Source organism: Strix uralensis, chromosome 4, assembly GCF_047716275.1.
Source record: "Strix uralensis isolate ZFMK-TIS-50842 chromosome 4, bStrUra1, whole genome shotgun sequence".
NCBI lineage: Eukaryota > Metazoa > Chordata > Aves > Strigiformes > Strigidae > Strix > Strix uralensis.
The window spans coordinates 125,636,309-125,662,269 of NC_133975.1; the positions used below are offsets into that span (position 1 = coordinate 125,636,309).

At 43.7% G+C, this 25,961-nt stretch overlaps 1 protein-coding gene across 7 annotated transcripts in view; it reads left to right on the plus strand.

Moving 5' to 3' along the window:
• SYNE2 (spectrin repeat containing nuclear envelope protein 2) overlaps positions 1-25,961 on the plus strand; it is a 195,642-nt gene that overhangs the window by 156,984 nt on the left and 12,697 nt on the right. For 6 of the 7 annotated variants that reach the window (XM_074869023.1, XM_074869025.1, XM_074869026.1 and 3 more), the window contains 8 exons: positions 1,996-2,151; positions 5,797-5,955; positions 6,939-7,105; positions 19,571-19,733; positions 23,332-23,519; positions 23,678-23,828; positions 24,319-24,501; positions 25,823-25,960. In XM_074869023.1, coding sequence (XP_074725124.1) covers positions 1,996-2,151; positions 5,797-5,955; positions 6,939-7,105; positions 19,571-19,733; positions 23,332-23,519; positions 23,678-23,828; positions 24,319-24,501; positions 25,823-25,960 — 1,305 coding nt within the window. Of the gene's footprint in view, positions 1-1,995; positions 2,152-3,364; positions 3,388-5,796; positions 5,956-6,938; positions 7,106-19,570; positions 19,734-23,331; positions 23,520-23,677; positions 23,829-24,318; positions 24,502-25,822; position 25,961 lie in introns of those variants that run through there. The other variant, XR_012628988.1, reaches the window with a different exon arrangement.

The window sequence follows — 25,961 nt, forward strand, 5'->3', positions numbered from 1 at the left end:
TAAATAGATGTAGTCTTTGCACAACACCTGATCCCTGTAAAATCACTTTTTCCTCTTAGTTGCTCTTCAGTGCCACTGAATTTCTCTCCTTTGTACCATCCTGATTGCTGACAATCTGCCAAATCCAGCTGACCAAGAAGATTACAAGAGTAGTAGTTGGATTTTTTTTTCCTGCTTCTGCTCCCTTTCCACAGTCTGAATTTATAAAATAAGCAGTTCCTCACACAAAAGGGAAAAATCTCCCTGGTCTCAGTTCAATTGGCTGCTATCCCAATGGCTGAATCTCCCTTTTTATTTTTCAATCCATTTTGGACAGGGAGCTCCTCAGGCAAGAGACCTTTTAAGTAAAAAAAAACCATCATGCGTACCTGCAGGATCTGAGAATAATTAAAGAGAAGGAAAATGAAGAGTAAGGGAGTGGCAAAAGCCCTTGCAGCCCATAGTGCACCATGAAAATGAAATGGCAAGGAAAGCATTCCAAGGGATAGGAGACATTTTGTCTGGACTGGTCAGTCTTTCATCATCCTTTTATGAAGTGAATTGTTGACCTATGTAGTGGGAACAAATAAGCTTATTAATAAGCCAAGGCTTTGAACTCATTATCAGCGGTCTGAAATCCTCTTTGTGAGACCTGGCTGCTTTTCCCACGGCAGCAGTCTTGCTGTATCCCTGAATTATTTGTGAGATGGCAGCACACAGCTCTGCCTCTTACTCCAGTAAGAGAAATTCAGCCACAGAGACATCAGGGTCAGACAGTGCCAGTACAGTTGCTGCTCTTGGGTGTCACAGTAAAATAAAATAAAGGACCAAAATGGCATGGGGGAGAAGGAACCTCCTTTTCTCTCCCTGCATTTCGCTCCTCTATGGAATAAAGCTTTTTTTCTCAGGCCTGCACTTTAGATGAGGCTAGCAAAGTCCCATGAAATTCCATCGTTAGCTCCATTAATGCAGGGCTTTGATCCTTGTTAAGAGATATAAATGCATGTGTTCACATTTGTAGGGAGTAATTTGTTGTGAGCTCAGGTAAATTTTAGTCTAGGGATTGTTTGGTTTTTTAACTCCAATGTTGAAGGCAATCAGATTTTTTTTTATGATTTAGATTAACTGGCAGGATGAAAAAACCTGTGAAAATGCTCACAGGGCTCGGACCCAGCACACTTCTGATACAAACACAATTTTTTTTCTTTTAAATGAGACAAATTGGATCCTCTGTAAGAGCTTTTTTTATTAGAGGCACCAGTGACACTTCCCAGCAAGCGCCTTGCAAAATGGGACCTAGTGCCTTGTGTATAGTGTTATGTTTCCCAGCTGCATGCAGTCATGTGTCTGCTTTTTAGGTGACAGCTTTTAACACTGATAAGGAAAATGCATAACCTTGTTATAAAGGGAAAGGGGAGTCGGGGGAATAAAGAAGAAGAGAGAGCATATTTCAGCGTATGAGCAACTTAAAAGCTCCACATTTCTGACAAATCTGATGAAGTGCCTGCGAACTCATTCATTAGAGAAGGGAACCAAATATTTTTTTTTAAGCATTTAAATAAATAACCCGAAATTAGAACAAATGCAGGTGGAAAGCAACTTGGCCAAAATAATAACCACCAAAAAAAAAAATAAAAAAAGAAAACCCAAAGAAGTGGGCCTGTTCCTTCCTGGCTGTGGAACCCCAAACGCTGCCCTGGAGCCACGGGGAGCTCCGGGGACTCAGGCAGCATTTGGGCGCTTTGGGCTGCTGCGAGGAAGGCTGCGGCTGCCCCAGCGAGGCCGGCCCAGCCCTGCTCGGGGCGACCGGGGCTACCCGGGGCCCCGAGCTGGGCCCTGAGCCGGGCCCCGAGCCCCCTCCGCGGGGACCGCGTCCGGCCCAGCCGGGGAGCGCTGCACAGGCGGCTGCACATTCCCCTCCTCTCCTCCCCCACAGGCCGGGCAGGGGATTAACGAGCAGGTTTGGAAACCAGAGGAGCTTAGTGCCAAGGCTTGTTGTGGTGCGTTTCCATGCAGGAGCTGGAGCAGTCGCTGGCAGAGTGGGCCCGCAACATGAAGGAGCTGCGGGCCATGAACGTGGAGCTGGCTCACTGCATCCTCACCGAGGACATGATGGTGCTCAAGGAGCAGGTTGAACATTTGCACAAGCAGTGGGAAGAGCTCTGCTTGCGAGTAAGTCCTCCACCTCCCCTGGGGTTTTATAGCGGGATAGTCCTAGGGCCTGGCAGAAAAGGGGGAGTGGGTTAGCGGACAGGCTTTCTCTTGGGGTTGGCTCGCTTCTGCAGTCTTGGGTGGGGATGGGGCTTCTCCTGGTGCAGCTGACCCGGGCTGAAGTTTGCCCTTTGTTTCCTGGACACAGACTGCTGTGATTTTTTTTTTTTTTTTTTTTTTTTGCAAACCCTTTGTAACTAGTGAGTGCCTGAATTGCACAAAGCTCAAATACAGCTGTTTACTGAAATAGGTGGCTTTGTTCTGGGCTGCCAAAGGGGTGCCGGGGAGGGGGGTGTAGAGTGATAAACACAGGAATTGCCTGAGGGCATGAAGCCGGCAAAGGAAAGGGGAGGTCTTTGCAATCTGACGTAAAAAAAATATGCCAGGAGAGATGATAAAGAAAACTTAAATGTGTTTCAATAGTGACTCCTTGGGTTTAAACACATTACGAACTCACTTGTCTTTTCTGTAGCAGTAAAATACTGTGAAACATTTGCATCCTTTGTGGCTTGTTGCTATATTATGCTTAATTTAGTTCTGCATGTAAAATTGTTGCGGTGCATTTACCAGCAAAGTCACATGAACTTGATTCATTAGGTTATTATGCAGTTTGAACGTGTGTTTACTTTGCCCTGTTAACAGGATTGGAAAAAGTAAAATACTTTGGGGTCTGAAATTACTCTGGATGGCTCTACATACCAGCAAGCCAAACTCTTGCTTCTCTTTACTCACAAGTCAATAGCTTTTATTTTATAGCTTGTAAAGTAGTATTGAAGTGAGGTAGTATTTCATGTCTAACCCTTACTCAGGCAAAGGTGAAGCAATCTTGGTGGGAATATTGCCAGAGTAATGAATAGCTATGCTTATTTCACAAACTTTGGTGTGATGAAATAGTTATTTGGGTTTATTTTTTGCATTGCGATGAGAAAGAAGTTAGTATCTTTGCCTTAAATTGGATGGTTGATCTGCAACCAGTGTTTTCTCTGTTATTGTTTTTGAACTCTGAAGATAATTTGAGACACCCTTCCCCCTCCAGAGAAATTATTTTTAAATCAAAATGCCTGAATCATTTTCCTCATGGAAATCTGTAGTTAAGCCTATAAATGAGAGAACTTTGTTGTTTTTCTTTTTTTGGTGAACTGCTGATGCCTGCTGTTTCAACTGTGGTGAGCAGCCCTGGAAATTAAGCTATCTTTTGTATGTACCCTGCTACAGCCTATGCAAGTAGTACTTTCCTGTAGTAATTCAAGTTCAGATTTTATTCAGAATTTCCATTTTAATTTCCTGAAGGAACAACGTTTCGTTCAGTCTATCTTAGAAGAAAGAGGTGACATTAATGTGACTGTTAGGCACACAGAAATCTGTAGTGGGAGGAATCTATCCAGGCATGCAGCAGAGGGATGTACCGAAATGTTTACACAGCCCTAATGAGCCTCCGGAGAGCCTGCCCTGATGCTTAGTGCTGGACATGGGGGTAGGAAAGTAGACTTTATCAGTTCTGCTGCTAGCATGACTGCTTTGTTTTGGCTAACAAATTAGAGGAGTCAAGATGTACTGTGTGAAGAAAAATCTGCAGTATAAATGCAGAGAGGTGAAAGCCTTTAAGAGCGAGATGCAGCTGCAGCTGTCACGGCCATGGGAGCGGGGCAGCCAGATGCCTGTGCCGGACTGGCAGGGACACAAACACACTTAGTGAGCAGATGCACTCAAGGGATTAGCGTTTATATAGCTGCCCTTGCAAGGTACATGTAGGTCAAAGATTTAACTATTCCTATCAGCGAGTATCCTGTCCTAATGAGCGCAAGTGTACAGGTTGGGCCTGTACCTTGATATTCTTTTAGCCTCTCTTGGAAATGCTTAGATGGCTCCTGCATCACGCTGTGGATGCAAAGTGGAGCTGGTACCGGGACAGCTGGTCCGAGGTGAAAGTGCTCAAAGCAGTGGCTTGAAGGGCTCATGTTCTCAGAAGCTTGTCTAGGATTTTTTGGCTCATTCCTGTTTTACCCCCAATCCGTATTGCTTAGCCAGCTAAAAGGTGTTTCCTGCTCTTAAAACCCTGCCTTGCCCTGTGCAAAAACAGAGTCAAAAATGGAGTCGGGATCATTTCAGGATTTAATGATGGTTTTGCTGACATGCTAGTCTCTTCCACTGACCAAGCTAACTTGTCTCCACACAGAGGAGATGCTGCAAGTGGTAGAGGAAGGATGAGGGATTTACCTTTCATACTTCTGCGGTTGAGGGTATGAGGAAGCATCCCAGAGCAGAGGGCCTCTTAGGGAGACTTTCTGAGGTCTCTGGGGTCTCCAGAAAACTTCCTCCCATCAAGAAGTTTGGAGATTGTTTCCCTGTGTCCCAAGGCAGTGCTTTTGGCCTCATCTCTTTGCTTAGATCAGCATGGAAGATTTAGAAATTACTTTCACCTTCCCATCCCCTCCTTAAAAAATTCAGAATTTAAACGACGAAAGCAATATAATGGGAGATCACTTGGTGCCTCCTATTTTGATCCTGGTGTTACGTGCAGCTGGTCTTGCATCCACACTACACACTTAAACTTCACTCTGAGGTACAGAATAGTGTTAGAGATTAGGAGAATCAGTAATGGGATTTTGTGGAGTCTTATGCTGTATAAGGTGCACATGAGACATGAAGAGGGAATGTTTCCTGCCATAGGGTGATATTTAGACTGGCCATTCACAGCCAAGACAAGAAAAATGTTATGCTCAGTCTTTACACGAAGTTTATTGGTGAGGGGTTGTTTGTCTTGGTTTGTTTTAGTAGAACTTGTACCATTTTTTACTTCCTTTCTGCCATATATCTTAGTACAGGAATCCATCAAAGTGGTTAAGTGAATGCAAATATATATTTAAGACCCCCTAGGCTAGAAGTAAGTACTATTAACTAGTAAAAGAGTGACCCTGCTTCTTTTTGAGATACTGGAGCTGTGATACTAGCTTTGCTGGTTCAGGCAGCATCAGACCTTAATTTCTCTGTCTAGACAATTTGTTTATCTGTCCTGGCAAATGTAATTTTGGGAAAAAAACCCCATAGTTTTCGATAAAAAGGATAGATTCTTGATGCTGATTTTTTTTTTGGAAGTTTTCCAAGAACTGGTGAGCAAGTAGAAAGAAAAGATGGAGGTTTTTATAGAGATAAAATAATTGCAGTCAGTAGTTGCAAAGTTTCTTTTACAGTTGCAGAAAAATAAGAACTTACCTAGGTGTTATTTTTCTTGTGTTATATATGAGACCATACCAAACAGTATATAGTAATTATATATTTTATATTCCCTCTTTGTTTGGCATTTTCAGGTTTTCATTGAGTAATGTTTAAATTGTTATATAAGCTCATTATTTATAAAGCTGTCAGTTTAATTCTTCTGAGGGAGAGAATCTGGTGTTTGCTAGTCAACTTTTGGCCCTGCTATCCAAAATAAGATGTAATAACAATCTGCTTGCTGGCTTTGAAGAGAAAGCTAGAGATGCTTGATAACTGCTCCTGCAGAATGAAATATGATCGAATGCAGACTAGAAATTAGAAGGCTCATAGTTGCTGGTTTCCTTCCTGAGAAGGATGTTGCCAGCAGCTAATGTGTGTGCTTATCCATAGGTGTCTCTGCGTAAGCAGGAGATCGAGGACAGGCTCAATGCCTGGATTGTGTTCAATGAAAAGAATAAGGAGCTGTGCTCCTGGCTGGTACAGATGGAAAGCAAAGTGTTGCAGACTGCAGATGTTAGCATTGAGGACATGATAGACAAATTGCAGAAGGTAAGTAGTAGCCCCACTTTTCTTGAATTGTCTGATAGCTTGTTACAGAGACACCATTCCTCATTTCATCTTTGCCTCTCAAAAGTGATACATGATGTAAAACCAGCATATACAGGCTTTTGTGAGAAAATGAGCTTTTCTAGCCTCAGCTCCTATCTTAGTGATGTTCAGACTTGGAGCATAATGCAAAACGTGACTGCATTTAGGCAATGGAGTGTGATGTACGGGAGTTGCGGTGGGGGGGTCTGGGTTGTTGGGCACACGTGCACATACAGCACTGCTCAGAGCTTTCTCTGCTGGGCATCCGCAGTGTCCTGGGAGCGTCTCACTGCTCTCACCACCTCCGCCCATGTCAGCAGTTACAAAACTGGTAGTCAGAGGGCAAAGAAAAGATTGAAGAAAGGGGTAGGTCTTATGCAAGGCAAACAGGAAGTTACCACAACCAAAAATAAAACCTAATTCTGTCCCTTCTCCTTGCTAGTCCATGCAGTTAGTGCTTTCTAATACTTTTGTATTAGCTTGATTTTAAACAGGACCATTATTTTTGCTGCAGTGTTCCTCCCCATGGTTTAAAGGTCTGGATATCTAATCCCAGATCTCCTCTAGATAAGAATACCAGCAAAATAAAGCCATCCTAGCCTTGAATTTGGGTTCTTTTGAGGTAGCTTGATTGAAAAATCAGGAAAGCAGAGACAAAATTAGAACATTAAACTGCTATTCTTAGGAGTACTTACTCCTGGCACTTGAAAGTCTTTAAGCTGCTTATTTTTAAATAGTGGCTTCATTGTGAGAGTGCTTTTCCATTGAGGGTTTTTTTGTTTTGTTTTAAGTGAAAGAGTTCTACATGCTAATGTAGAAACATCAGCCGTCAAGCCAAACCTGACTTCACATCGCACATGTGGGAAAAGAAACAGATAGGTTTGGTTTGGTTTTGTTGTTTTGTTTTGCCCAGGAATTAAGCAATGTTTGTTTATGTTTATCAGGATTGCATGGAAGAAATAAACCTGTTCAGTGAAAATAAGCTTCACTTGAAACAAATGGGTGATCAGTTAATCAAGGCTAGCAACAAGAGCCGAGTTGCAGAAATAGATGATAAACTCAACAAAATCAATGATCGCTGGCAGCATCTCTTTGATGTCATTGGAGCACGGTAAGAAAATTATTTTCAATGTTTTATATGAGGTAAAAGTCAGAGGCTAGTGTCCTTGACCATCAGAAACAGACTGACATACTTTTCAGTTTTGTTGAAATGTATTATTGAGAGTCAAATTAAGCTGAAGTTAATGTTTTTCATTATGACTTGTTGCTGTGTTACAAAACCAAATGTCTCAATTTGTCTAATAGTAGAGGATACGCTGTAAGAATTCGTATAAAATATAACTTTAATCATGGGAGCTATGTAAAAGGAAGAGTCAAAGTGATTTCTCTGTTCATGTGTTGAATTATAACTTCATTTTAAGGCAGTATGGCAAGAGTTCATTTGGACTCTTTAGGAGAGCCTCCTGTTTTAATATAAGCCTCTATTTTACACAATGTCTGAATGCACAGAATTTGGGAATAGATTTCTGGCCTGTCTCTGTAGACAGTCAGATTCATATAATTATAATGTTCCTTTTTTACATTCAAAAGCATATGAAATTTCATTTAATATTAGTGCTGTTTCTTTACCCAGTCTCTTTCCTAAAAACAACTGGAAGATCATACCATGAGTTTGTTTTTTAAATTCAGAATCTTCTGCATGATGGTGAAATGGAAAATACTATCAGTTGAAATTAAAACAAAATCCTGCATAATCTAGGAAATGACCTCTTCTTAAAGGATTAAACATCTTTATTATACTTGACAGAGTTAAGAACATCACGATCATTTTAGTATTAGCCTTACTGAGACGATCCCATTTCACTATTATCTCTGAGTTCCTACCACAGCTTGGGAGGAGGATGCTGGGCTGGTCTCACAGCCTGCCCAATTTCATTAGTAATCCAGAAATAATAAGGCTAACACCAAATTAGTATTGGTCTAAACTTCTCTCCCAAGGTTTTGTTTCACCTGTAATCCCTCTCTGTGCCCTCAGAAGCTCTCTTGCTCAGTTAACATTTAGGATCGATAAGGCAGGTGGTTGTGCTGTGACAATGTAGTGCCAAGTGTGCTGGATCTTAATCAGGAATGATATCTGAATTAATGGTGACACATGAGCCGTGAATGATTAAGCAGAAGCTGCCTTCTGAAGATCTAACACTTTGCAGATAGTCTTGCAATGGTTGCATCAAGGTGTCTTTGTGTTTGATCTGGTGTCGGAAAGAAAGCTTCATTTTTATAACAGCACTTTTTCTGTCCTCATCCTATGGTAAGATGCCACTTGTAAAGCACTTTTATGATCATTTGTGTTCTGCTGTAAGTTCACTTTGAATTGCAGCAATTTTTAAATGCAGATTAAAATGCACTATTTTAAAACTGAGGTAAACATGGCACATTTCTAGTAATCTTTAGGAGAACATGCTAAAGAACTTTGTTCAAGTAGTCTGTGACAACAGAGCACTTGTTTGTCTACCTGGGATGTCTTAAACCTTTACCTTCAGACAAGTGTATGGTGGTGCTTTGAGGTACGTGAATGCAGATTTGCCTAGAGCATCAAGGTAGCTCCCAGTACTGGATATCTAAGTGGATATTGCAGCTTCTGGGGAGTTGGTGTGATGCTTTATTGATTGTTCCTATGTTCTGAATCCCAAAAGGTCTGGAACATGTCAGCTTTCCAATTGTGATTTCCAACTTTGTGCTCAGAACCAGGGTAGTGAACTGGAAGGACTTGACAAAATACAGTTTTAAGCAGCTCCCTCAGCAGTCCAAGGTTATCAGGCAGCCCAGTGGGCACTGCTGATCCTCTTGGACATAATACTAATGGAGGCTTGGTATCTTGCAGCATTTTGCAGCAAGGGTGTAGCGCATCTCCCTCACTTCATCCGTCTTGCTTGGGCTTGGCTCACAGCTCAGCTGTTCTCAGCTGCTCAGTCATAAATAATGACCGTTTACAACCTTCCAACTTTCTGTTTTGAGATTGCTGCTATAGTGGTGGCTTACCACTGAAATTTGAATTCTGAAGGAATTAAATGAGACTTTAGTTGACTGAAATTTCCACCTCACTCACAGGTGTGCTTTCGGACACTCAAGAGGAGGCTCCTCCTGTGCTTTTGGGTAGCCTCTCTTAAGCTCAGGCAATGGGGAGGAGGCAGCAGTTCTACTGACCACAGATGTGCTGCAAGTTGGGCCTCTTCATGGGGGAGCGGAGCAGAGCAAGGAGCCTTGGGCTGGAGGCGAGATGGATGACCTGTGAGCATGGGTTGTGATGTCCCATGCTGATAGACTGTCTCTTGCCTTTTCAGTTTGCCTTTGCAAAAACTTTAACAAAATAATCATATTTAAGCTGTGTTGAAAGAGCACATGGAAGTAGAGTGGTGGGTAAATTCGTGTTGGCCGTGTTGCGTGAAGCCATCATGATCCAGACATCCTCACACAGTCTCAAACATCTGCCATCACTAGTTTTGTTCAGTGGATGGGATGGGTTGGCTACAGGGGGGTTGGAGCCTGTAGGACATGGTATGGGGGCTGTGCACACACTGCTGCCTGGCAGAAGAGAGACTGCAGCCCTGCACAGCTGCTGCCCTGGCAGCATACCCAGGCAAAGCCCTTTTTATTGGGCACTGCCTCATTTCTTGGCGAAGATAAAACGGATGGAGGAGATGCTTCAGGGCAGGACTGCTATTAGGCCTTGGAAGGTTTGAGGCAATTGGAGTAGGAGAATGCTGCCTGGAGGGAAATGATTAATTTCGACTGTGGCAGAGGGGCAATCATACCTTGCTCCTGAAAAAACTACTTGTAGGAACTTGTTTTCACAGCACCTCTGTGAAATAAGGAGGTGGTTTTACTCCTAGTTTTTCAGATCAATAACTGCAGCAAGTAAACTGAAGTGAAAATTTTCTGAGTTTTTGGGTGCTGAATCTGTGACCGCTTGAAGCTTTTTTTTGACAAGTATTATGACTTCAAGCTTGCGCTTTCTGTTAAACACATAACCAGCTGCTGCCTTTATTTATACTTTTGGGTGCACCACAGCCCACTGCACCACTTGCCTGGTCCCCAGTGGCCATCCGTCACAGGGTCAAGGACCAAATCTCTCAATGTCTTTATGGCAGGCCAAGACTTGGGCAGTAAGTAAACTTCACAGCCACGCACTGAGTAGGAGGAGATGTACGTTGAATAGCTGTGTGTTCAAATCCAGTCCTCCATTCTGGGCGCTGAATATTTCTAGTAAACAAGCACTTTATGATTCTGTGCTTAAAGAGTATAAAATAACCTGTATCCACAAAGGAGTCTAATTGAGATTGATAGCCAATTTCAGTTCTGTGGTTTCTAATGTATCCATGGCTGACCCTGAAACCTGAGTAACATTTTATCTTTTCTGTACTGCAGTGTGTTGCTGTGTGATACCAACATGAAACCAAACCAGCCTCGGGCCAATGTATCAATACAGAGCATTCCTCCTGATAGCTTTTTTCACCTTTTTAAACCAATAAACATCCTGGGACAGGTGGGCAAATTAGGTGAGCTCTCCATTTAGTCTTTGAAGTGATTCTCTTAGTTCATAGTGACAAGCTCAGATTTGCCATATGGCTGCACTTGCAGGACTTAACACTTTCATTATATGCCTGTGCTCAGCTTGTGTGGTGACAAAAGCTTTGCCACATGCGTTGCAGCTGGATGGTGGCTTGGTGCAAATTTGGATGCGTTGCAGCCGAATGGTGGCTTGGTGCAAACTTGGAAAAGTCTCAAAATGTTAATTCTCATGGGATAAAGTAACCATCAACACATTAGCATGCCTGGAAAGGAGAACAAATGCATTTCTGTTCAGCTCAGAAGATACTCTTACTTAGGGGAGGTTCTCCTGGTGAAGTCTCTGTTGATAGAGGGGGAATACAAACATACTAATAAGCAGAAAGCGAGCATTGTGCTGACTGTAAAAATGGACACAGAAAATCTCTCACTTTTTTTCTCTCATCACCAGCCTTGTAGCAGCGCTCTGCCAGAAGAAACCACTGCATGCTTGTGCATGCACCCAAGTGAAGGCCTGAAAGAGTGGAAGGAGTGCACAGGCTGCACACGGGTAGTAGACAGCCAAAAACCCATGGAGTGGGATTTACATCCCTGGCATGCCCTGGGTTGGAAGTCCCTGGCCATGCATTAACTGGCAAGGATTGCCAAGGAGCTGTTGTGCACAGCCGTGTTCCTCAGTGTCCCTCCCTGGCCCATCCACCACTTGTTTCTCAGACCAGCAGGGTGGTGTTTGTCTTCAGTGCTGCTGTTTGCATAGTGCCTGCTGGCAGACTGGAAGGGCACCACATGTCACAGGACGGTGTCTGTGCTGCCTGGGGTTGTGCAAAGCTTTTGGATGGTGCTTGAGGCTTCGTTAAAGCCACCAGCTTCATCAGGGGCTGCCTCCTGCAGTTTTGGGTCTGACTCCATCGGTTTTGGTTCTGCAAACCAGTCTCTACAGTAACAAGTGTTGCATTTCTGTACCTCTGGGCATCCTGCAGCTTTTCCTACTGCCACTAAGCTGTGGAAGGGAGAGGCCATTTCTCAGCTGCTCTGGCTGTGGACACACTGTGATGTGTTTTCTTACTTGGTGAGTCTGGTCCATGTTTTCAGCCTTGTGGAGAAAGGCACATTTTTTGTGTATGTAGCAGGAATGGGTTCAAATGAATGTGACCTTTAATGTGAGCATGAAAACACAGGGAAGTTAGTACGGCCAAATGTGCCTTCTCATTCTTTTAAATGTGAATCCTTGGCAACTAGGTCTTTTCCTTGAGTTTACAAGCTGCCAGCTCTCATTGCAGGGTCCAGGGATCTTAAACTGCCACAACCAAAGTAGCCTTTTCCTTCCCACATCACACTTGGGAGATTCAAGGTGTTTTCAGCCGGTTACCTGCATAGCCTGGCTGAAATTCCCAAACAGCCTGAAACTGCTCAGGTTGCAGTAAAACGGGAAAGAGTTGAAGCTCTCCAGTGACCCCACCTTGTGCTGTGCAGGGGCTCCACAGAGGTTTTATTGGGGAGCTCCAGTGAGCCGCCGTCTGTGCTTCCCCTTCCTCCCTGCGGCTGGGCTGCCCCAATAGCCGCTCTGGTGGCAGCGGGCCCCAGCTTGGTAGGTATGGGGAGCGAGTGAATCCATACCACCTCTCAGCTGGTCTCTTATTTATTTTCCGCCACATTTTGGTTACCCTTTGGCAGGGCAGATCGTCAGGCACCCCATGTTGGTGTGCTGTCTTACCCTGTCGCAGCTGTGGCTGGGCAGCCCACAGTCAGTGTGGGTGCGCTCCCAAGTCCAAAGGTCTCTTTAAATTGCTGCAGATCAGTATTGCATGGCAAGGGAGGCCCCCCAGTAAACAATACAGCCACGTTCAGCAGAATTATGCTGGTTTGTGGCAGTACTACTGTAAAATCTCATTCTTGTATTTATTTTGGTGCAAAAAAAAAAAAAAATGAGGGGTTGAAATACCACTCAGAAAGTGCCTGCATTCTTTCCGCATTCTCCGGGCTCCCTGTCCTTTAGGTATTACGCTTCTCATCAGTGCAAAAGCTGTGACAGAAGTCATTATCGTATCAGGAAGGATGATTGGGTTTATTTTGGTTATGCAATGTGTACCGGGAGCAGGGGGAGCTGGTGGTGCAAGGGGAGTCCTTGTCTTCTGCACCCTGTCACCATTCCCAGTGTCTGGCTGTCAAGCCGGGAGGGTTATTTCTCCATTTTCCCAGACCTACCATTTTTGAACCTTCACGGACCATGATTAGGTTAAACTGTCGAGGTAACTGGGCATAATTTACCTGTGCAAATATCTGAAGCTCTCTCTCGGTGTGCGTTGTCTTCCCAGGCACCTTTTATCCTGCCATATATTCAAGGTGAGCAATTGGCAAGCCAATACAGGTCTGCAGAAGATTACCTGAACACTGAAAAAACTTTGATTTCAAAATCATTCCTTGCATTTTTGGTGGGATTATCGTAACTTCTTTATTTTTTTCCCAATATTGGCAGGATGGGGAGTGACTTTTAATCCAAGGTTCTCCGACTTCCGCCTTTTTTTCCCACCCCGTGATCTCTGCCAGTAATAACACACAGAAATCATGACAGTGTATTTTTCCACAAACAATATCATAAATGAAGATTAGGGGTTATTTTGTCCTCCGGCGTAACAGGCTACTTGCACCGAAGGCCTTCTGCCTGCACTGGAAGGTTAAAGAAAGGACAGGTTAGTGTGTGGGGGATTTAATTTGTATTTAAATACCTGGGATATAATGGTAAAGGCGAGAAAGAAGAAAGCAGGGGAAATAAGGATACATCAGGGTGCGTGGTGCCTGTGCGTGGATGTACGTTTTCTCGTTTTTTTGGTTTCGTTTCAAATTGACTCTGCTGCTGCAAATCATCCGGGTCTGAGGCTCCAATCCCTCTTTTGCACAAGAAATGAACACCGCATCTACCTTTTTGGATGCCAAAGCCTCCAGCCTGCAACCTTTTTGTCGCCAGCCGCAGGCAGCCGCTCTGCGTGCGCTTCTTTGCGTGCTAATTCTCTTGTGTCAGAATAAAGCTCTCGTGGTTTTGTTCTGAGGAGGGATGCGGCCGTTTGCCAGGTAAAATACCAACCAAAACGTAGGGGTTAAAACTGGGGAGAGCTACAGTGTCTCCCCAGCTCCGGGGGTCTGGGAGGAGAACGGGCGAGCCTCCCCCCCACGCGGGATGCTAAAGCGGCGAATAAATAGGGCATCTGTGGAGGAGGGGTTTCCTCTTCCATGCCTGCCGTGGTTGCACAGACGATCCCCCTTGCAGCTTGGGATTTGCAAGCTGAGGAATGGTTTTTTCTTGCGAACCGTAAGTGCCATGTTGGTAAGCGGCTGCGGGTTTGGTCGGGGTGGGTTTTGTTCGAGCCCGCATCGCTGGCGCAGCGGGACTGGGCGGCCTTGGGCGGTGGAGGGGGGCAGGGCACCGCTGCGCCGGTGGCTCCCCGCAATTCGCCTTGGACAAGTGGATGAGTGGGAGATGCGACGCGTTAGCAGGAAAAATAGGGCTCAGGGGCCTCTCGCTTAAAATCAGCCGTGTTTGGGGGTTTTACACCCAAGACGGTGGGGATTGCGACTACAACCTTTTGGACTCGCCAGCAGGGTAACGCGAGAAAAGCCTCCTCCGGCACACCCGCTGTTTGCTCCGCTCCCTGGGCTAACACAGCCCCCAAACGCGGGGGCTTCCTCGCATTGTGCCAGGGCCGGGCGATGTACAGAGAAACGTCCTTGCATTTTCTACCAAGGCCTAAAATTTGCCTTTGACATCACCTCTTCAAATCGGGTCTTTTGTCCCTCACATGGTTAAGCTCGCCCTGCAACTTACTGAACAAAGGTTTCCTGGGTTGTGCATCTCATTTGCCTTTACCAGGTTGTAAACAATCCTATCAGCTGGCAGGGCAATTTCAGCTCCTCTTAGGTTAAAAAGAAATGTATGTAACATCTTTTTCTGATGACATTTGTGCTTGTGAAGGAGAGTTTGGAATATATATCAGGATGTTTTTCATTCCTTCAGACACTAAAATTTGAATGTTACTTATTACCTTATTTGAGCTTCTCTGTGCCTTTTCCTGCAGCATTTTGACAGCTAATTCAATGCAGTTGGCAGGCATTTTGCAATTCTTCATGTTTGTGTGAATACATTTCAGTCAACCTGGAGATACCTTCTACTGAGTAGTTACTACAAAATATTCTGTGTATTAGTGGTTCAGCCTGAAACAGTTTAATGCATTGCTCTTGTAACCCAATGCTGGCAACTTCATCGAGGGTATTAAGACCCAAATCCAATCTCTGAGTCAGGTCAGTTAGTCCTTCTGTTCACTTTTGCAGCCAGCTTTTAGTTATAATCTACTAGCTTTGTCCTTTTTCTGCCACTTCTATTTTGGTGTAAAAATGAAGACATTTAGAAACTGGCTTTGTTTGGCTTTTCCCAGGCATTTTATGCATGTGTCTAAGCACTGTTTTGAATCAGGACATCTTTTATGCTGAACCCATTGCAAAATACAAGAGATGTTTGAGTTTGTTGGGGTTTTTTAGATCAGTGGTGATATTTGTTGGATTTTTAAAATTATTACTATTTTTTTGCTTCTGGGGCATGTTGAATGGTGGCAGGTGAGTTCTCATTGTGAAGTGAACTATGGATAGGTAGGCCTTTATTCAGGAAACAGTAAGCTTTGCCTGTTTGACCAAATAACCTTGAGAATTACTTTGTAAAGGAAGAATTCAATCAACAGTGGTGGCAGCCTCTTCCACCTTCTGGGTAGCTGGGAGGAGTTGGTTTCCTCTGCTGCACTTGAACTGCTGTTAATTCGCTGTGATCGGTCACCTGGACGTGGGGGGAGCTTTTGCCCCCAGGCTTGGTGGCTTGCACTCAGCTCCCAGGAGGCCTGTCTTTCTGGATAAATAGTCCCTTCAGGATGCATCTCAAAAGCGTTCATGGGGTTTCTTTCATGCAAAGAGCAGGTAATTTACAGGAATACTTTCAGTGTGCAGAAATGCATCTGAGAAGGGTTGTTGCAAATGTAAGACTTTTATGGATGTAATTAGTCTGGTTTAGGGTTTTCTTTGAGCTGTAGCCAGAGAAATGGCAGTTCCCTGTGACTTTTGTGTAAGTTGAGGGTGCTCAAGCAGAGTGCTTAAATTTTTCATCATTTTGCCTGTTGCTTTAGTGTAGAACCCTACCTTTTACCAGGGGCTCTGTGTCTGCTGACTGCAACAAGAGCAGATCAGCCAATGTGAACGTCTGGACAGCGCTGCCTTCCTATTTACTGATGTGAACTTCTGTTAGGTTTTTATTCTTCTCTGGCTGCTTAGCTCAAGTTTGAGATTAATGACCTAGAGCATTAACGGTTGTTAAATGACTAACAAATGCCATATTCTATCCAGAATATGTAGCAGATTAAATTACTTAATTACATTTGTGTGTCTGTAATAGCAATTGCTAGAAAGTAAATACAAGCTCACAGTACCACAGTGATGCTGTCTTCAAGACTGTTGCTTCTATAGCACTCGTAGATAAAGACCCGTATATTTATGGTAATACCTGTAACTTCAATTTTAGAGTGATTCTAAGCCAAAAATTATATTCTTTGGGGTGTTTTTGGTGCAAAAAACCCCACTTGGATTTTAAAACTTGCTTCTTAAATTTATTGAAATGTGTCATAGAGACATTTATTTATAATCTGACACCCCTTGGTTTTGTTTTGGACTTAATTGGCTGTATTCACCTACCTGTTATCGAATATGCACAGTGAAGAAAGATGTCTTGCAACCCATGAATTTTTTTGTAATGCAACTTCAGGATGGAAAACAGGTGGATACAGACAGAGAAGGGAGTCCAGCGAAGCAGAGGTGACACTGAGCAGCACAGTAAGCTGTGGTCTCAGCAGGTCAGCTGTGGCATCAGATGGTCCCAACATGTGCATCTCTTTTAAGTTGCAGGAGAGACATTTCCAAAGCACTAGTGGGGAACATCACAGAATATGCAGAGAATAAATTGCCGCTGGATACAGTTAGGGACAGTGCAGCCATCAAGCCTTGCTTTCCTCCCAGCTGGCCTGAAGTCACGCAGAGTTAACAGTGTAGCAGCATAGATGTTTGGCTCAGACTCTTCCTCGGGCCTGGCTCTTCTAGCGGTTCTTTCTTCCAGTGCTCAACACAGAGCTTATATCGTCCCATCTCACCAGGGAGAAGGGTTCCCAAATCACCCATCTTTGGTGGACCACATGCCCTGGGGAGTCACAGTACCTGCTGACCATCTTAATCAACTGGATCCAAATTGACTGGTGGGACAGAAGCAGGGATAAAGTGGAGGAAGAATTAAGTCTCCTGGGCAAATTACTGCCAGCCCATAATGGGACAAGAAAGTGCTGTACCGTTACCAGAGTATGACTTGTTCATTGAGTACCACTTAATAGAAGCAGAACTAGGAGCAGGAAGATTTATGTAGAGCTGTTTGCTTGGGAGCCAGATGCCTTCTGCGTACAGGGTTGAACTTAGAGCAGAGCTCTGAACAGAGCTTGTTAAGGAAAGCGAGAGCAGCTAAATGCTTTTGTCATCCTCTGGCTTCCTCTCTATCAGCTGCAGCAGTAGAAAACACCATCAGTGTAAAGGGGCAGAGGCAGGGCTTTGCACTTTACACCAGTTGGTGGCTTTGTGGGTGCAAGGCAGGAACAAGGTGGACTGTGGACTTGGGCCAGATCCTTCGGGCTGGCTTGCAGGGTTGCATCAACCAGACAAGAGTAATTTTACATTTTGGAGAGTGCAGAGTTGCTAACTACTTGTCAGGAGTCCTAGTAGGACTGTTCTCTTCTCGCTCTCCTTGTAAAACAGCCAAAAGTACTGCCTGGTCCTTTGGGACAAGAGGTAGGGGAAGGTGCTTCCCATTCTGCCAATCCATATGAGACCCCATATTTGTTGGCCTTACTCTGTACCTTTGCAGTAACCAATAGGACTGAACAAATCCAGCAGGATCGCTTCCAACATCTCCTCTGTAAGTGCTTTATCTTAAATCAAGGCTGTAGCTGACAGATGTATCCCCTTTGATTAATTTAAGGCTGCTAATAAGTTGTTTCTTACAGAGTGGCATATTCATTATGGATTAGCTGCATATCTTCTGTCATTGTATCATATGCTGCAACAGACAACGACAAAAGCCACTCCCTTACAAGCAGTTTGGACCCCTCTCCTCTAAAACTTACTAGGATAGTTTGGCAGCAGGCAGGATGGTTGGCCAAGAAACTCCTCATTTCTCTTGCAGGGAGGGGCAGGTCCTTTGCATGAAGCCAGCATCCAGGTACCCTGTCAGGGCACTTCTGTCTTGGTGTAATCTGTCCCTGCCTGCACTAAATGAGATCCCATCCTCCCTACCCTGCCCCAGTCCTAGCCTGCACAATGTTAGTGTTCATCTCAGACCCCTCAACAGTCTCCTGCATATTGGGCCATGTGGTGATCCCCTTGTACAAGCTGCTCTTCCAGTCCCAGCTGCTGGTTTTGTTTCGTTGGTGACAGTTCCCAGTGATGGTGGCTGATGAATGGGAAATGGTTTTTTGCCTTTTCACAATGTATACTTTTAACTTTTTGCACGGCACTTGACCTAGATAATGAGACTCATCTGGGTAGTTGCTAGACCAGGCAGTAATTTAGGGTTTAGTTCAGAAATTTGCGTTTTAAAAATCACCTGCAAGGTCTAAAAAATCTATTCCAAGGCACAGGGACAGAACTAGACATCAGAGAGATGTCAGCAGCCAGGAGGACAGCACAGGGAAGTGGTGCTGGCTAAGAAGTGGGTTTTTCCTAGGACAGGGGGGGAATGATTTCACCTGACTTTAGCATCTGCAGTGTTGATGTTTATAGTAGAGCAGGGTAGACCATTGCAGTTCATGAAGAGAAATACATTCTTTTTGGTACAGTTCATCTCATCTTGTGATCTGGATGTTTAAGACAGGTCGGATGGAAATCATGATCTAGATTTTTTGTTTTCTCCTCTAACTACCAAGGTCTATATGGCAAGCTCCAATATCAATCTGAAGTCAGAAGAGAGAAGTGTCACCCCAGTGTTGGGCTTTTTAGTAATTTTTGTTGGGAATTGAAATAAATGAGAATTTCATGGAAAGATTTGGGAGCAGTGAGGTAGTTTAACAGATATTCCTCCAACACATGGGGACAAATTTGCCAAAATGTACAAACATGCTGCTTGGATAATTCGAGGGGCTGATAAGGGGTTTTAACATGGGAATATGCTGTAAAAGCTGGAAATGATGAAAAGTTTGTCTGCAGTTTGACAGCTGTGCTACAAACAGCTGTAACAAAAGCAAATGGTCTTGATGGTTCATTTGCTTGTCTGCTGCACAGTTCGCTCTAGCCATTGGATTTTCTCCCTCTTCAGGATTGTTTTTTTCATTTTCACCCACCAGGAGAGTCTGGCACGTCTCCGCACATTTCAGTGTGTTGTTTAGAAGAGCTTTTAATGTCGTGGCACTGTAAGTTCTACAGTGGCCGTTGTTCAGGCCTTTTCCTCCCGTCAGCATCCATTTGCCCAAGGTGTTGGACCTGTGGTTTGGGCAAATTCTGCCTCTGTTGGTGGAGCGGTGCCTTGCTGATTAGGATGGGCCTGTTGGTTGCCGAAGAAGACATTGAACGTAATTCACAGCAGGAAAATCAGACCATAGATACCCATTTTAGTTTAACTGCGGCATATTACGGTACAAACTCCCACTTAGACAAATGGCCAAGAACTGACTGAAGAGCTCACTAGCAGATGAATGAGGCTACAAAAATTCACTCTGCTCATATAGTTTCATTAAAGAATTCACACAAGACCTTCCTGCAGCTGTAGAGCAGAGGCCTGCTGAGCCAATTTAGGTAGGTTTTGACTAAAACATGGCTCTGATTTACAGGCAACAGCTTGGTGCGACAGTAAGTGCTTCATAAAGCCATGCCTGTCATCGCCTTCTGCTGACATAATTTCCACTGATTGCAGATCTTTGTAACAAAATGTTCTTCCTGGTTTGCTTAGGGTGAAGAAACTGAAGGAAACATTTGCTTTTATACAACTATTGGACAAAAACATGAGTAACCTTCGCACCTGGTTGGCCCGGATTGAGTCTGAGCTTTCCAAGCCTGTTGTTTATGACATCTGTGATGACCAAGAAATCCAGAAGAGACTGGCAGAACAGCAGGTGGGAAATAACAGCAGCCAGAGTAAATGAGCTAAAATGCTGCTGATTACAATTGGTCCTGGTTTAAAATCACCTGTTTCTTTTCTTTTCTTTAGCAAGGCCTTCTAACTGTTTGCTTTTCACGGCATGTTTCTGCCAAGATGCATTACATGGAAAATTTTTATTTGCTTGCTGTAATTTCAGTATTGTGTTGACTTACCCCCACTTCTCCCTTCCCCCCTCTACCCAAGGAAAACATGCAGAATACAAACAAAAGCATTTTTACATTTGATAGTTTGCTCAGTTAAGTACAGCAGACTTCATAAGAGCTAGGCAGGGCACAGATAGTGGGCAAAATCCACGAGGATGACTTAGGCTGACAAGGCGTGAATGCCGTCTCCTGCAAACTGGCTGTGACAGATTTAAGTGCTGTGATTTGATGTATTGCCCTCACTAGTTCAGTTCTCTTTCCTTGCAGACAGCAGAACAATCTTGGCAGGGAAAGGTGTTTGAGTTTTGCAGGGTGGACTTGTGCAAACACACTTTGACTGAGGCCTAGTCCAGTAGGCAGGCTCTGAAGATCCCCTCAGGGTTGGGTGAGATGATGCATGAATCCTGCTGAGGCATAAGTGTGAACCAACCTAGCACCCTTGGGTGTTGGTTGAGTACGTGTAGGCATTTATCCAAGACAGTGGCTTATCAGAGGGATCTTAAGAATTTATGCTGGTTTTAAGTGCTGGAGATGGCAAATTGGGCACAGCTGAATGTGCCAGCTATCCCAGCCAAGTGGAAGTGTGAGATGAGTTGGGTAGTCGTGGAGTAAACTTCTCTCTCAAGCAGCCAGGGAAGGAAAAGCAGCTTCTCCAAAGCACAGACTTGCTGGTGGAGTCAGCCTTTGCTCAGGGCTGTGCTATATGTCTGCCCAGGTTCAAAGTGCTTCCCTGGGAAGGCTGAGAATGACCTTGGCTGTCATCTGGCCTTTGTGTTAAACAAGAATATTTGCTCTAAAACTGAGGATTGAGAATAAAGCTGTCAAGCATGGAAGTTTTATTACATTTGCCTTTAAGAACACCTTTGGGTGTTCTTCTCATCCTTCCCATCTTCTCTCTTTCTGGCTGCTGCTTTCATATCTAAGGAAAGATTCCCAAGTGACCCAGACCTGAGGGCTGTGTTCTCTGCTGGTTGATATGGCTCTCCATCCATTCATGTCCCAGACATCATGCAAAGGGCCAGCTCCTCTGTGACAGGAGTGGAGATGACTCCCACCAACTCCGCTGCAGGAGTTGGTGAAACACCAGAAGCCATTGGTTTAATCTGCATTGTGAATGGTCACATAAACAAGGAGATATTTTCTCCCCATCCAAACCTTTTGCATTCTCAAAGGCTGTGATAAATTGCCTGGCAGAGAAGAATGTGGGGCACAAAGGAATTGTCCAAACTAATTTATTTTTATTAGGAGCATTCAAACTTCAGCTTGCTGGAAGAGCCATCATTTCCTGCTCAGAGCTACTTACTGCTTTGTTGTTTGGATTCTGTTTGGAACGCAGACCTCTGGGCACCTCTAGACTCCTTCTACTGTAACCTTTTGTCAGGCTGAGTGTGAGAAGACTGTGCTGACTAAAAAGACAATAAAAAAAAAAAAAAAAAAAAAAAAAATGTCTTCCGCTCCACATTAGAGAAACCTTTATCTGAACGCGACAAGTAAAAAGATCTTTCCTGGCTTTATCTGAACAATTATTTCAGCAAGAGCAGAGTGATGGTGAGAAATATGCCCTACAGGCTTCTTTTATTTGACATCCATGACTGGAAAAGCTTTACCTGTTCAGTCTTGAATAATAACATTTGAAAGCATTGTGCATCCACATAAATGTTTTATGGCGTGTTTGTTCAATTAAAGGATGAAGATTAAAACATGAATAATACTAATTTTAAGATTTCAAAGCTGTTTCACTAATGCAGAAGTCTAGCAGCATGTAGTCTGTTTAAGCTCTCTGGGCAATACTGTGCAGAGTTGAAGGAAAAGTACCTTTTTGGGCTCAGTGTATGTTCCTGGCCCCATTACTTTGTTGTGTTTGTCCCACTAATACTGTCAGATCATTTGGAATAATAGCTTGGAAAACAGCAAAGATTCTGCCTAGGGTTATTCTGTGAACCCAGGCATGACCAAAAGTAATGAGATTGTGTCAGCAACGTTACCACAGTGCAAGTAGAGTGGATTTGTAATCTGCGGTCCAAATTCTCATTTTCGCTAATACAGCTGTAAATCCAGTGTCATTTAATGAATTCAGAAGGTATACCCCAGGTACCAGTAGTGGGGTTGAGCCTGCTCTCAGACATAGAGCCTGTGTTAGAAAGACACTGCTGCCTCTTGCTCAGAAAACAGCTTAATAAGCTGTCAAAAAATTATGTTGGGTCTGCTTCTGGCAGTCTCTCATCTATGTAAAGATTCTGGCTTCTATATTCCTTAAAGCTGTACATTACCACAAATCCCACAAGCCAAATTTTGACCATTTATGGCTCAGCCCTTTCAGGTACCTATGTAACAACACCGAAGACTGCCACTGGGTGATACTTGACCCCTTGCAGCTTGTTGACTTCTAGGAAGATCTTCCTTCAACTCCTTTTGTATTCACTAGAAGCTGTGTCTGTTTGGAGGGGGGTTGTTTGTTTTATTTTGTTCTGGTTTTGTAAGTCTAGAGCAAAACCAATTCTGCTTCTTCTGTTCACTGAAATCAGTAGTGCCATTTAATGGGAGTTCCTGTTCACTGTTGTCAGTAAAACACTAATTTGTTTTTGATGTTCTCGTGTTATTCAAGCAAAAGTCTCTGTATCCTTCACTAGGAAAGTCAGAAATGAGTTGAAAAAGTGGAAATGTAGTGGACATTGTCATTTTCTTAATATTTACAGTTGGTAGCATCGTACAGAGCTGCCTTTTCAATAAGAAATATTTAGATCAGGCTTTCTTTTTCTGTTACTCAATTACATTGACTTTAGGAAGTACAGAATGAGAGGTCAGACTATGATGTGAAGATGCAGGCTCTAGAGAAGAGACCTTGTAGGGTATATTAGACAAAGGGTCTTTGCTAGACCCTTCGAAATAGTCTGTCAAAATGGGAGCTCTGCAAGAGGGAATAAGAAAAGTAGTGTAACACCAGCTACTTGTGTGCAGTGTTTCTGTGTTTTGTGATACCAGCCTGTGATCGTATAGTCACTAAAGTACATGAAGTGTGCTACAAGTTCTTTGTCAAGTCTTACAGTGTAGCAAGCCAATATGAGACACTGTCATCTTGTACTGTCAAAATTAATAAGTATGTGTTTATGGTATGTGTAACATTTGGATTTTGAATGCACATTAAAATTGTCCAGACTATTAATGGGAAGATTGAGCTTTCATTGAGAAACCAAAGTTGGACAATCCCTTTGTGCATGGCAGTTCTGTCCTGACCTGTCAGCCTGTCATCTGCACAGCTCATCCTGCAAGTCTGTTTTCTAAAGCTAAATAAGCTTTTCCTGACACAAAGTGCTCTTTCCCCATCCTCTGCAGCATTTTGAAAGGGTATGTCTGAAGTCTAGCCTTGCGTGTTTCCTTCTACTCAAGCTATTCTTTTGTCAATGGCAGGATCTGCAGCGAGACATAGAGCAACACACTGCAGGGGTGGAATCCGTGTTTAATATTTGCGAAGTCCTGCTACATGATTCAGATGCATGTGCTAATGAGACAGAGTGTGACTCCATCCAGCAGACTACCAGGAGTTTGGACAGACGATGGAGAAACATTTGTGCCATGTCTATGGAAAGGCGAATGAAGTAAGTCTCTTTTTCTTACCCCTCCTAAAGAAGCCTGTGGCAGCATTTCAAAGAAACGTTGTAGCTTTTGCCACAAGCTGAATTTTGAAAAAGAAAAAAATCCCAAATTAACAGTTAGCTCGTGACAAAACCTTTCCATTTTTACATCTCCGTTGCAGAATTGAGGAAACCTGGCGCCTATGGCAGAGGTTTTTGGATGACTACTCTCGCTTTGAAGATTGGCTAAAATCATCTGAAAGTACAGCAGCTAAGCCTAATTCTTCAGAGGTTTTGTACACACATGCAAAGGAGGAGCTGAAGAAATTTGAGGTGAATTTTTTTAATTCATTTTTTTATGCTCAGAGGCAGGCTGAATGGTCAGCCTGCTAAATACTTACTGTCTGTGTGAAATGCCTGGATCACTAAAAAGCATCAGTTCGACAGTATTTATGTTCAGAGAACGTAAATAATTTGGCCTGTATGTGGGCGCCAGGTATCTAGCTGATTTATTTGTCTCCAGAACTTCTTTAATGTGGAGAATCCAATGCTCTGAACTGACAAGATCCTGCTTGTAAGTTAAAAGATTCGCTTTTTATAGGCAAGAGACCTTTGTGGGTTGATTTTTTTTTTCTTTCTTCCTTTTCCTGATGAGCTAAGTCTGAGTAGATGATTTAAAATATGGGTCCTTCTCTGGATTTAATTTTGCAGCTGGAAGGTCTGTTTTTAAGGAGAGGGCATCATCACCTCTCTTGATGGATAGTATCATCTGGATCCCTTCTTTTATTGGCAAGGGAACTGAGTTTCTTGATTTGCCTTGCAGGCATTCCAACGGCACGTTCATGAACGTCTCACTCAGTTGGAGCTGATCAATAAGCAGTACAGGCGACTGGCCCGTGAGAACCGCACTGACTCAGCCAGCAAGTTGAAGCAGATGGTACATGAAGGCAACCAGCGCTGGGATAATCTCCAGAAACGAGTCGCTGCCATTCTGAGGAGACTCAAGGTAATTGCACCATGGGGTGAGAGTGAGGAGCACTTGCAAGTTTCTGTAGGAATTACCCAAGGGCAAAACACATCCTCCTGTTGGGTTTGTGTCCTGAGTTACCGGTGTAGAGGAAAGCACCTCTGGAAAGGTCACCAAGTACATGGCATAAACATGTCCTTGGTAGTTGAAGAAGGGGAAGAATGAGTGCAAATTTTGGAAGGTGTGTCGCAGGTCTTGCTGCTCCTATCCCACTCTCTTATCTTACCCAGTCTTGTCGTAGGTGGATGCGTTCATGCACTTGCACCTTTCCATAAATAAGAGGCAGAGAGACAAAAAAGGGGCCTCAGTGCAAATACAGTTTGGAGTTTACAATGCAGCTCTACCGTATGCCAAGTTGTGGTTCATCTACAAGACTTTAAACATGGAGATGTGATGGAGAAGCATGCTGCTGTCACCAGCTCCTGCTGCACTCTCTACCTGACTGAGGAATGTCGTCAAAGAGTGTATTTGTGATATTTCAAAGAAGTGTCCTGCTTGTTGAGTTAAACTGATCTTTGGGCAGATATTCTGTGCTGTGTCCTGGGGGAAACTTGTCATTGCCTGATTTTTAAATTTGGCAACGCTACAAACAACTGACAGGGAAAACTATTAGATCCCAAAAGTCAATGGATGAGGCTGTGAGAGCACTGATGGGGTTTTATCTGTGCAGTTAGGGGGTGTTGTGTTTCGGATGTTATATGATCCCCTTCCTGAACAGTAAATCCATGGAGGAGAACTGGGGCACTGCAAGCTGCATGTCTGTTAGCAGTTTCTGTGGGAGATGGCAGCAGAGAGACCTCCTCGTGGCTTCCATGTCAAATGATGCATTAATTACACTGGCATGATCAGGTCATCCATAATGCAATTTCTCCATTGTTTTACTGATTTTAATGTCACAGTTTTAATTACTTTGAGATGGGGCTGGCTTCCTTTGTCTGTCTGTCTTTTAAATTTAGAACAAATTAGATGTTAAACCTGAGTCCAAATAACTGTTACACTGGTATAATGATGTGGGAGAAGGCATATAGTGTGGAAGCAAGAATATAGTTTTATAGAAGCATCTTGCACTGCTGAAGTTTTATGCCCTCTCCCATACAAATAGTCTACTGAGATAGGACACTTTGTTCCAGTATCACAGCAGGAAGCACAGTTTTTATACATGGCATGCTGCCATTTGTGCCCTGAAGGGCTTTAATGTGAAGAGCAGTTTTGAAACAAAACACTGTTTTCAGAGGGCTACTGTGACCATCTTCTTTAGTATCTGAAGTTTTCTAACACTGGCTCACTTCTTCCTATTCAGCACTTCACCAATCGGAGAGATGAGTTTGAGGGAACGAGGGAAAGCATCCTTGTTTGGCTCACAGAAATGGACCTTCAGCTGACAAACGTGGAGCACTTCTCAAAAAGTAACTTTGATGACAAAATGCGCCAGTTAAATG